Here is a 13654-nt window from a genome sequence, read left to right on the forward strand (position 1 = left end):
GTGTGTCTGTGGTTGTGTGTCTGTGGTTGTGTGTTTGTGTGTCTGCGGTTGTGTGTCTGTGGTTGTGTGTTTGTGTGTCTGCGGTTGTGTGTCTGTGGTTGTGTGTTTGTGTGTCTGCAGTTGTGTGTCTGCAGTTGTGTGTCTGTGGTTGTGTGTCTGTGGTTGTGTGTCTGTGGTTGTGTGTTTGTGTGTCTGCAGTTGTGTGTCTGCAGTTGTGTGTCTGCAGTTGTGTGTCTGTGGTTGTGTGTCTGTGGTTGTGTGTCTGTGGTAGTAACTGCGGGCCTGCGTGTGTGCATTAAATCCATATTGATAAATTGCCTGAATTGATGCGATAACAATGAGTAGAACAATACGTTTATAACATTCATCTGCACCAAAGTGTTTTTACATTACCTTGCAAAATACTACTACTAATTTGATGTTTGTTCACGTTAACAATCACCCATACTCACAAACTATTTCCTTATTTTATTCAATCTTTATTTAAGATTCATGCTGAGACCACAGTCTCTTTCACAGATGAGCCCTGCATGAACACATCAATAAACAATTACACAATAAATATCTATGGACACATCAATTACACTATACATATCTATGGACACATCAATTACACTATACATATCTACAGACACATCAATTACACTACACATATCTATGGACACATCAATTACACAATAAATATCTATCGACACATCAATTACACTACACATATCTATGGACACATCAATTATACTATACATATCTATCGACACATCAATTACACTATACATATCTACAGACACATCAATTACACTACACATATCTATGGACACATCAATTACACTATACATATCTACAGACACATCAATTACACTACACATATCTATAGACACATCAATTACACAATAAATATCTACAGTACCAGTCAGAAGTTTGTACACACCTGTACTCATTCCAGGGTGTTTCTTTATTTTTACTATTTTCTACATTGTAAACTATGAAAAAACATAGTAACCAAAAAAAGTGTTAAACCAATCAAAATATATTTTATATTTGAGATTCTTCAAAGTAGCCAGCCTTTTCCTTGGTGACAGCTTTGCACACTCTTGACATTCTCTCAACCAGCTTCGTGAGGAATGCTTTTCCAACAGTCTTGAAGGAGTTCCCACATATGCTGAGGACTCGTTGGCTGCTTTTCCTTCACTCTGCGGTCCAACTCATCCCAAACCATCTCACTTAGATTGAGGTCGGGTGATTGTGGAGGCCGGGGGAAGTGGCCTCCACAATCCCGGAATGGGTACTTGCATAGTTTAGCTAGCTAGCTAAACAAAGACCCATAATCCAAACTCATCCCGACTGTCACGCTCGTCGTAGCGTTGAAGAGAGGAGGACCAAGGCGCAGCGTGAAATGAATACATTCTTGATTTATTTAACGAAGACGAAAATTGAGAACACTTGACAAACTAATACAAAACAGTAAACGACGAACGTGAAGCTAATGAAAACTAATGCTGACACAAACACTACACATAGACAATAACCCACGAAATCCCTAAAGAATATGGCTGCCTAAATATGGTTCCCAATCAGAGACAATGATAAACAGCTGCCTCTAATTGAGAACCAATCTAGGCAACCATAGACATACAAAAACCTAGACCTAGAAAAAAAAACATAAACATACAAAACCCCTAGACAAGACAAAACACATAAATCGCCCATGTTACACCCTGACCTAACCAAAATAATAAAGAAAACAAAGATAACTAAGGCCAGGGCGTGACACCGACGTCTCCACAATCCCGTGATGGGTACTTGCATAGTTTAGCTAGCTAGCTAAACAAAGACCCATAATCCCTACTCATCCCGACGTTACTACCCTGCATGAATCTGCAGTTAGCTAACAAACCAGGTTCAATGTTAGCTAGCTAACATTAGGCTATAGCTAGCCAAGCAAATGGCTCTGAGATACGAATAATAAGATCACACACGTAACATTAGCTATCGAGCCAGCCAGCTAACGTTAGCTAGCTAGCTATCAGTACAATTTAACATGAAATGAAAAGACTTGATGTCAAAATTAGAAATGTGTAATATCTGAAAATGTAACTAGTTAGACTGTCTTACCCGTGGTCTGAAATCGGAGTAGATAGCCAGAGCGAATTTACCAGCTACGTCTATCAATAGTTGTTGCAGTGACATCATGACCATTATATTGAAATAGATACTTGCATAGTGGAGTCTTTTGTTAAGACATGTAGCTAGCTAGCTAAACAACGAACCATAATCTCAACTCATGACATTACTACCCTGCATAAATCTGCAGATAGCTAACCTACCAGGTTCAATGTTAGCTAGCTAGCTAACATTAGGCTATAACTAGCAATGCAAATGGCATAATAAGATCATACACGTAACGCTAGACTATCTTACCCGAATACATAATTAATGTATGGACACGTCTCCCTGTCACAGATGCCATGGTTGCCCTTAGTTTGAAGATGTAATCCGGAGACAGGTGTTTTCTCCATCTCTTTAGCTATCAGACTCTAATTCCACTGATTTCAAAACTCGGTCCTCCAGGAAGTGGAGAGGAGCACTTATGCAGTTTTACCATGCAATACATTTTTTTTTAAATCCCCGTTAGACAAGATTACCTACAGATACTGACCAGCTCAAATAGACAGAAGCCATGCTACATGGCAGACCAATCCAAACGCATCTTTTGGCATGTCCAGCCCACTCATTATCGCAGCCAATCGTGGCTAGTGGGAAGGTTGCTGGCTTTTTCTGTGGCTGAACCAACTAGGCTGGTAAATTGACAATTGGATTCCTATTTACAGATGGCATACGAGTTTGTTATTAAGGCACATGAAAGTTCACATGTTCCAGAAGGCATTTCTGCCCCCCAAAAAAACTCATTTTAATAAAGGAAAAAAAGTTTCCGTTCAAATTGCTCTCCTGGGAAGTAGTAACCCTCGACGTACGCCTAGTTTCCTAAAACTATTTCATAGTGTTGATGTCTTCACAATTATTCTACTATGTAGAAAATAGTAAAAATAAAGAAAAACAGAATGAGTAGGTGTGTCCAAACTTTTGACTGACACTGTATATGCATGTATTTTGAAAATGTTCACAAATTTATAGTAAAATTTGATGTTTCGAAGTTCATGTTTTTGTCTATTTTTCATGTTTTTGACAGATATTTGGATCGATTTCATCCATAGCTACTTGTTATGAACATTTGTTTGTAATTAATTCAAAGTGTTTCTGTGATACTCAGAGGCTGAGAAATTGGCGATTTTCAGCTAATCTGACATACAAGTATGGCTACCGATATGGGCGATATAGTCGCTGGTGCCTTCAGACTGTTAGCTGTAACTTTGACTATTAACTCAGCATCTGAAATATGAGACTCTACTATTTGTTTAGAGACATTGACTGCAAGCTAGATATGTATTTACGTTTTTTTTGTTGTTGTTATTTTTGAGTCGTAGTGTTTGCCTCACCTCTTAGGAGCCAAATCTGGGGGTGTCTTCACATCTTTTCAGGGTATATACCTCTCTGCCCAAATCAACCGCTCTGACAAATCAACCTCTGTGCCAAATTTGGTGCTTTTGTCACAAAGTGGACTATTGGGTTGACATTTTCAGCTTAGCCGCCTGCGCTCCACTAGTATACAAAATATGAATTATTTTTCATTCCTCCATATTAACACAGAAATCCTGGTCAAATGTTAAAGTTTTTTGGGGGGGTTACTAATATCTTAACAAAGACCTACCATTTCAGAAGGATAAATAAAGGGGTTCGAAATGAGTATATTTTCTACCCCCGTTGGTGCTTTTAGGGCTGGAAGAGAATTGGACTGGACCGTGTGTGACCCCATCAAATACAGAAGAAACACACTCACAGTCTCTGGTAGAGGAATGTCAATAGGGTAAAGCTTCAAAGAATCCTGTATTAATGGAGGGGTTTTGTCTGACATTTTGAATGGAAACACTGACTCACACCTGAGGTGCCGAAAGAGTGTCTCCGTTTGATGTCATTAGTTCCAGTCTAAGTTTGGAATATAATCCTACTTTGAGTCTTTGCCTTCGTTCCAATATCCCAAACTACTGCACATGGGAATGCGTGAAACTTACTCCTCAGATTGAAGTGTCGACACTTGCTCTGGCAGAATTTTTTAACTTGACTGGTAAGACGCTTCGCGAGGGCGGTCACGTGTGCTAGCAGAGCAGAGGTCCTGGGTTCGAGCGTCGGTGTGAGCCAAATCAGGAGAAAGCACTAAACGCAAAGCAAGTTGATGTCCGTTACACTAACATACCACTTATAACGCCCGATACATTACCTTCAGTCTAAATAGTATGCTTGTGTATTGGAATAAAACCCGAAAGACACTCACTCAAAGGTGCTAGAAGATCGGCTCCTGTTGATGATGATGAGGATGGTGATGAAGGTGAAGATCACCTCATGTTGATCTTGTGATGTCTTTGTTGGCTTGGTAGGGTTCTCCAGGAGAGAGAGGTGCTAGCGGTCCCGGAGGTGCCATCGGTCTTTCAGGACGCACCGGACCTCAAGGAGGTCCTGGACCAGCCGGAGAGAAGGGAGGCCCGGTGAGTACACACACACACACACACACACACACACCTGGACATATATCTTCAATATCTACCTTTTAATATTGCAAACTCTTTTACTGTATCTGGTCGTGTTACTATCAGAGGATGAAGGATAAGAGATGTTCTTGTCTATTATGGCCACATGTTGACTCGTTCTCCCCTGTCCCCACAGGGAGAGAAAGGCCCCGTGGGACCAGCTGGTCGTGACGGTATCCAAGGTCCTGTTGGTCTTCCTGGCCCTGCAGGCCCCCAAGGCCCCCCTGGAGAGGACGGAGACAAGGTAATACTGTAGACGATCCTCTGTGGCCCCCCTGGAGAGGACAGGGACAAGGTAATACTGTAGACGGTCCTCTGTGGCCCCCCTGGAGAGGACAGGGACAAGGTAATACTGTAGACGGTCCTCTGTGGCCCCCCTGGAGAGGACAGGGACAAGGTAATACTGTAGACGGTCCTCTGTGGCCCCCCTGGAGAGGACAGGGACAAGGTAATACTGTAGACGGTCCTCTGTGGCCCCCCTAGAGAGGACAGGGACAAGGTAATACTGTAGACGGTCCTCTGTGGCCCCCCTGGAGAGGACAGGGACAAGGTAATACTGTAGACGGTCCTCTGTGGCCCCCCTGGAGAGGACAGGGACAAGGTAATACTGTAGACGGTCCTCTGTGGCCCCCCTAGAGAGGACAGGGACAAGGTAATACAGTACACGATCCTCTGTGGCCCCCCTGGAGAGGACAGGGACAAGGTAATACTGTAGACGGTCCTCTGTGGCCCCCCTGGAGAGGACAGGGACAAGGTAATACTGTAGACGGTCCTCTGTGGCCCCCCTGGAGAGGATGGGGACAAGGTAATACTGTAGACGGTCCTCTGTGGCCCCCGTAGAGAGGACAGGGACAAGGTAATACTGTAGACGATCCTCTGTGGCCCCCCTGGAGAGGACAGGGACAAGGTAATGCTGTAGACGGTCCTCTGTGGCCCCCCTGGAGAGGACAGGGACAAGGTAATACTGTAGACGGTCCTCTGTGTCCCCCCTGGAGAGGACAGGGACAAGGTAATACTGTAAATGGTCCTCTGTGGCCCCCCTGGAGAGGACAGGGACAAGGTAATGCTGTAGACGGTCCTCTGTGGCCCCCCTGGAGAGGACAGGGACAAGGTAATACTGTAGACGGTCCTCTGTGGCTCCCTAGAGAGGACAGGGACAAGGTAATGCTGTAGACGGTCCTCTGTGGCCTCCCTGGAGAGGACAGGGACAAGGTAATACTATCGACGATCCTCTGTGGCCCCCCTGGAGAGGACAGGGACAAGGTAATACTATCGACGATCCTCTGTGGCCCCCCTAGAGAGGACAGGGACAAGGTAATACTATCGACGATCCTCTGTGGCCCCCCTGGAGAGGACAGGGACAAGGTAAAACTGTAGACGGTCCTCTGTGGCCCCCCTGGAGAGGACAGGGACATGGTAATACTATCGACGATCCTCTGTGGCCCCCCTGGAGAGGACAGGGACAAGGTAATACTATCGACGATCCTCTGTGGCCCCCCTGGAGAGGACAGGGACAAGGTAATACTGTAGACGGTCCTCTGTGGCCCCCCTGGAGAGGACAGGGACAAGGTAATACAGTACACGGTCCTCTGTGGCTCCATTGGTTGAGCATGGAGCTTGCAACACCTGGATCGTGGGTTCAATTGCCGCTGGAAACATATATGCATGGATGACTTTTAAGTCATTTTGGATAAAAGCATCTGCTACATGGCATATTTATTACTGTACCATATAGTGCAGTAATGTAGTATAGTACTGTACAGTATAGTGCAGTAATGTAGTATAGTACTGTACAATATAGTGCAGTAATGTAGTATAGTACTGTACATTATAGTGCAGTAATGTAGTATAGTACTGTACAATATAGTTCAGTAATGTAGTATAGTACTGTACAGCATAGTTCAGTAATGTAGTATAGTACTGTACAGTATAGTGCAGTAATGTAGTATAGTACTGTACAGTATAGTTCAGTAATGTAGTATAGTACTGTACCATATAGTGCAGTAATGTAGTATAGTACTGTACAGTATATGTAGTATAGTACTGTACAATATAGTTCAGTAATGTAGTATAGTACTGTACAGTATAGTTCAGTAATGTGGTATAGTACTGTACAGTATAGTGCAGTAATGTAGTATAGTACTGTACAGTATAGTTCAGTAATGTAGTATAGTACTGTACAGTATAGTGCAGTAATGTAGTATAGTACTGTACAGTATAGTGCAGTAATGTAGTATAGTACTGCGCGGTATAGTTCAGTAATGTAGTATAGTGATGTACAGTACAGTTCAGTAATGTGGTACAGTATGGTGCAGTAATGTAGCATAGTATAGTAGCACAGTGCGGTAATGTGGAACAGTACTATACATTACAGTTCAGGAATGCTGTATAGTATAGTGCAGTACTGTAGTATAGTACAGTACAACGTAGTAGTGTAGTGTAGCATTGTAGTATAGTTCAGGAATGTAGTATAATACTGTACGGTATAGCTCAGCAGGGTAGTATATTATAGTAGTATAGTTAAGTAATATAGTACAGTACTGTACAGCACAGTGCAGTAATGTAGTATAGTATAGTTCAGTAATGTGGTATAGCACTGCACAGTATAGTGCAGTGGTGTGGTTTAGTATAGTAGTATAGTACTGTACAATATAGTGCATTAGTGTATTTTAGTATAGTACCGTACAGTATAGTGCAGTGATGTACTGTATTATGGTATAGTAGTATAATACTGTACTGTATTGTGCAGTAGTCTAGTATAGTATAGTAATATAGTACTGTGCAGTATAGTGCAGTAGTGTAGTTCAGTATAGTACTGTACCGTATAGTGTAGTAGTATATTATAGTGGTGTAGTACTGTACCGTATAGTGTAGTAGTATATTATAGTGGTGTAGTACTGTACCGTATAGTGTAGTAGTATATTATAGTGGTGTAGTACTGTACCGTATAGTGTAGTAGTATATTATAGTGGTGTAGTACTGTACAGTATAGTTCAGTAGTGTAGTATAGTATAGTGGTATAGTACTATACAGTATAGTGCAGTAGTGTAGTATTAGTGGTATGGTACTTTACAGTATAGTGCAGTAGTGTAGTATAGTATAGTGGTGTAGTACTGTACAGTATAGTTCAGTAGTGTAGTATAGTATAGTGGTATAGTACTGTACAGTATAGTGCAGTAGTGTAGTATTAGTGGTATGGTACTTTACAGTATAGTGCAGTAGTGTAGTATAGTATAGTGGTATAGTACTGTACAGTATAGTTCAGTAGTGTATTATAGTATATTGGTATAGTACTGTACAGTATAGTGCAGTAGTGTAGTGTACCTGTACAGTATAGTGCAGTAGTGTAGTGTACCTGTACAGTATAGTGCAGTAGTGTAGTGTACCTGTACAGTATAGTGCAGTAGTGTAGTACTGTGCAGTATAGTATAGTAGTGTAGTACTGTGCAGTATAGTGCAGTAGTGTAGTACTGTGCAGTATAGTATAGTAGTGTAGTACTGTGCAGTATAGTATAGTAGTTTAGTACTGTGCAGTATAGTATAGTAATTTAGTACTGTGCAGTATAGTATAGTAGTTTAGTACTGTGCAGTATAGTATAGTAGTTTAGTACTGTGCAGTATAGTATAGTAATTTAGTACTGTGCAGTATAGTATAGTAGTTTAGTACTGTGCAGTATAGTATAGTAGTTTAGTACTGTGCAGAATAGTATAGTAGTTTAGTACTGTGCAGTATAGTATAGTAGTTTAGTTCTGTGCAGTATAGCATAGTAATTTAGTACTGTGCAGTATAGTGTAGTAGTATAGTACTGTGCAGTATAGTATAGTAGTTTAGTACTGTGCAGAATAGTATAGTAGTTTAGTACTGTGCAGTATAGTATAGTAGTTTAGTTCTGTGCAGTATAGCATAGTAATTTAGTACTGTGCAGTATAGTGTAGTAGTATAGTACCGTACAGTATAGTGCAGTGATGTACTGTATTATGGTATAGTAGTATAATACTGTACTGTATTGTGCAGTAGTCTAGTATAGTATAGTAATATAGTACTATACAGTATAGTGCAGTAGTGTAGTTCAGTATAGTACTGTACCGTATAGTGTAGTAGTATATTATAGTGGTGTAGTACCGTACAGTATAGTGCAGTGATGTACTGTATTATGGTATAGTAGTATAATACTGTACTGTATTGTGCAGTAGTCTAGTATAGTATAGTAATATAGTACTGTGCAGTATAGTATAGTAGTTTAGTACTGTGCAGTATAGTATAGTAGTTTAGTACTGTGTAGTATAGTATAGTAGTTTAGTACTGTGCAGTATAGTGCAGTTGTGTAGTATGTGGGTTAGGAGTGTTACATTGCAGATATTATTTGTGTCGATGACTTTCTATGACATGTTAAGTTATGGTGATGGATTGGTGTGAAAATGTTTTAGCAGAGGCAGCTGTATGCACATGTGCGTGCACACACACACACACACACACACACACACACACACACACACACACACACACACACACACACACACACACACACACACACACACACACACACACACCCATCACACATTTCAGATCCCTGTCACGTCCTCCATAGCGTTAGCGTGACAGTGGGAGTGCCAATAGAGGGATAGACCGAGCCAAGTAATCAATTAATTGCAAACACCAACCCAGGGTCTTTGTTGTCCAATCAAATTAAAATCTCCACAAATAATATTTACCACCTAATCACAGTAAAGGTGACAGTTGGAAAATATTGGACTCGACTAAACAGCGAGGCAGAAATGATTTTATGAGGAGCTAAAATAAAATGAGGACTTCAAGCGTCTTTAAGTCCTTAGCGCTATACAGTATAAAGACAATGTATATAGGTATCATTATCACAAGTGTTGTTGTGTGTTTCTGTCCCAGGGAGAGGTTGGTGAGCCTGGCCAGAAGGGAAGCAAAGCAGACAAGGGTGAACAGGTGAGTTCTCATCAAATGTTCCTTGTGTGGGAAATGTCTAGAGAAACTTCACCAGGAATCAGAGAAAAGCCTGTACTGGTGTGCAGAGCAGAAGATGAGAAATCATCCAAGGAAGTCACCCAGAGACCCCGACCAAAACATATATGCAATTCCCGAAATGTGGTTTTCCATCAGAAGTTTTTGTCATGTTATTTCAGTCACTGACAGTCACTCAATTAGTCCATGTCGGTCCCCCCAAAAATGTGATTGCTAAATTTGTCTGGCCAGCTATCTAAACTTGTAGTAATCATGACCGAATATCCACCGGGCACGCAGAGCATGTGCCCAGGAGCCCTCATTGATTTTGTTAGTCACTCCTCACTCAGATATCATATTAACATGGTGTAAGTCAAGGTCAAAATGTGTATAGTCGCAGGAAATTAGCTCTAAAATGGGGGAAATATAAATTGCTCTGCCCCAGAGCAAAAGGTGTAGAATTACAGAAAAATTGCTTTAAAAAGACAAAACACTGCTAATTTTTCTCTAAACTCCATGGCGACATTTTTGGGGGAATTGCAGAGAATGTACTTTAAATCTTTTCTTCTCTACTGTCAGTCCAGTGGGGGGGGGGGGGGCACTAAAATGTTTTGCTGCGAGGTGGGGACCCCCCAAACAAATCTCGCTAGGGCCAGCCCTGCTGTCACCTCAAATGACCTTAAGGTTGTCCATTGCTGGTGACAGCTCATTTAGAATCATAAAAGTAACCACAGATAAATGTTCTGCGCTTTAGCATGTGAAGACACTGTCACTAACTCTCTGTCTCTGTCCTTGTTGTTAACCCTCTCTGTCTCGGTGGTGGTGAACAGGGTCCTCCTGGTCCATCTGGTCTTCAAGGTGTCATCGGAGCTCCTGGTCCCGCCGTGAGTATTAATTCACCTTTAACCTCTCACCAAACGCATCAACCCTGAACCCACACCCCTCAGCTCAGCCCTCAACTCACCCCTCTCTTGTTATTCCACTGCAACCACGCAGTACAACCACACAGTACAACCTCGCAGTACAACTACACAGTACAACTACACAGTACAACTACACAGTACAACCACACAGTACAACCACACAGTACAACCTCGCAGTACAACTACACAGTACAACTACACAGTACAACTACACAGTACAACCACACAGTACAACTACACAGTACAACTACACAGTACAACTACACAGTACAACCACACAGTACAACTACACAGTACAACTACACAGTACAACTACACAGTACAACCACACAGTACAACCACACAGTACAACCACACAGTACAACTACACAGTACAACCACACAGTACAACCACGCAGTACAACTACACAGTACAACAACACAGTACAACCACGCAGTACAACCACACAGTACAACCACACAGTACAACCACACAGTACAACCGCCAATATAGCCACACTAATTTAGCCACACCAACACCAATATAGTCACAACCAATACCAATATAGTCACACCAACACCAATATAGTCACACCAACACCAATATAGTCACACCAACACCAATATAGTCACACCAATACCAATATAGTCACACCAACACCAATATAGTCACAACCAATACCAATATAGTCACACCAACACCAATATAGTCACACCAACACCAAAAAAAGTCACACCAACACCAATATAGTCACACCAATACCAATATAGTCACACCAACACCAATATAGTCACACCAATACCAATATAGTCACACCAATACCAATATAGTCACACCAACACCAATATAGTCACACCAACACCAATATAGTCACACCAACACCAATATAGTCACACCAATACCAATATAGTCACACCAACACCAATATAGTACAACTACACAGTACAACCACACAGTACAACCACACAGTACAACCGCCAATATAGCCATACTAATTTAGCCACACCAACACCAATATAGTCACAACCAATACCAATATAGTCACACCAACACCAATATAGTCACAACCAATACCAATATAGTCACACCAACACCAATATAGTCACACCAACACCAATATAGTCACACCAACACCAATATAGTCACACCTATACCAATATAGTCACACCAACACCAATATAGTCACAACCAATACCAATATAGTCACACCAACACCAATATAGTCACACCAACACCAATATAGTCACACCAACACCAATATAGTCACACCAACACCAATATAGTCACACCAACACCAATATAGTCACACCAATACCAATATAGTCACACCAACACCAATATAGTCACACCAACACCAATATAGTCACACCAATACCAATATAGTCACACCAATATAGTCACACCAATACCAATATAGTCACACCAACACCAATATAGTCACACCAACACCAATATAGTCACACCAACACCAATATAGTCACATCAACACCAATATAGTCACACCAACACCAATATAGTCACACCAACACCAATATAGTCACACCAATACCAATATAGTCACACCAATATAGTCACACCAATACCAATATAGTCACACCAACACCAATATAGTCACACCAACACCAATATAGTCACACCAACACCAATATAGTCACATCAACACCAATATAGTCACAACCAATACCAATATAGTCACACCAACACCAATATAGTCACACCAACACCAATATAGTCACACCAACACCAATATAGTCACACCAACACCAATATAGTCACACCAACACCAATATAGTCACACCAATACCAATATAGTCACACCAACACCAATATAGTCACACCAACACCAATATAGTCACACCAAAACCAATATAGTCACACCAACACCAATATAGTCACACCAACACCATTATAGTCACACCAACACCAATATAGTCACACCAACACCAATATAGTCACACCAACACCAATATAGTCACACCAACACCAATATAGTCACATCAATACCAATATAGTCACACCAATACCAATATAGTCACATCAACACCAATATAGTCACACCAACACCAATATAGTCACACCAACACCAATATAGTCACACCAACACCAATATAGTCACACCAATACCAATATAGTCACACCAACACCAATATAGTCACACCAACACCAATATAGTCACACCAACACCAATATAGTCACACCAACACCAATATAGTCACACCAACACCAATATATTCACACCAACACCAATATAGTCACACCAATACCCATATAGTCACACCAACACCAATATAGTCACACCAATACCCATATAGTCACACCAACACCAATATAGTCACACCAATACCAATATAGTCACACCAACACCAATATAGTCACACCAACACCAATATAGTCACACCAACACCAATATAGTCACACCAATACCAATATAGTCACACCAACACCAATATAGTCACACCAACACCAATATAGTCACACCATCTCTCTTAATAACACTGTATTAGACCTTAGCATCACCCCCCTCCACACTCTGTTCCCTGTCCAGTGTTCAGAGAGCATTTCATTACACAGCTCAGTGCTGCAGGTGATCAGGACAGTAATATTACCTGTCCAGTAGTCAGAGAGCATTTCATTACACAGCTCAGTGCTGCAGGTGATCAGGACAGTAATATTACCTGTCCTGTAGTCAGAGAGCATTTCATTACACAGCTCAGTGCTGCAGGTGTTCAGGACAGTAATATTACCTGTCCTGTAGTCAGAGAGCATTTCATTACACAGCTCAGTGCTGCAGGTGATCAGGACAGTAATATTACCTGTCATATTATTAGATCATTACTAGGCCTTCATCCCAATTGGCACCCTATTCCCTATATGCTAACGGCCCTGGTCAAAAGTAGTCCACTACATAGGGAATAGGTTTCTATTTACGGACATCGCCTAGGCCTCTGTCTGGTGGGGCAATGACCTGCCTACTGAGACACACTGCCAGAGCCAGGTGGCACTCCCAGCCTAAATATGATCCAAATCTGATTATATCAAATTATCAAGCTGACTGGCTGCAGCTGTGACTTCGGTTGGAGTCGTTTATCTTCTTCATTACCCAGATGCCCAAGACCAAAACTACCTTTGTATTGTATGAGAG

General features: G+C 41.5%; 1 protein-coding gene across 1 annotated transcript in view; it reads left to right on the plus strand.

Annotated features, from left to right (window-relative positions):
* LOC129823540 (collagen alpha-1(XI) chain-like) overlaps window positions 1-13654 on the plus strand; it is a gene marked incomplete in the record, with an annotated part of 214728 nt that overhangs the window by 150621 nt on the left and 50453 nt on the right. The window contains 4 exon segments of the mRNA XM_055882338.1: window positions 4488-4595; window positions 4774-4881; window positions 9541-9594; window positions 10440-10493. Of these exon segments, the coding sequence (XP_055738313.1) occupies window positions 4488-4595; window positions 4774-4881; window positions 9541-9594; window positions 10440-10493 (324 nt within the window).

The sequence above is a fragment of the Salvelinus fontinalis genome, chromosome 26 (genome assembly GCF_029448725.1).
Source record: "Salvelinus fontinalis isolate EN_2023a chromosome 26, ASM2944872v1, whole genome shotgun sequence".
NCBI lineage: Eukaryota > Metazoa > Chordata > Actinopteri > Salmoniformes > Salmonidae > Salvelinus > Salvelinus fontinalis.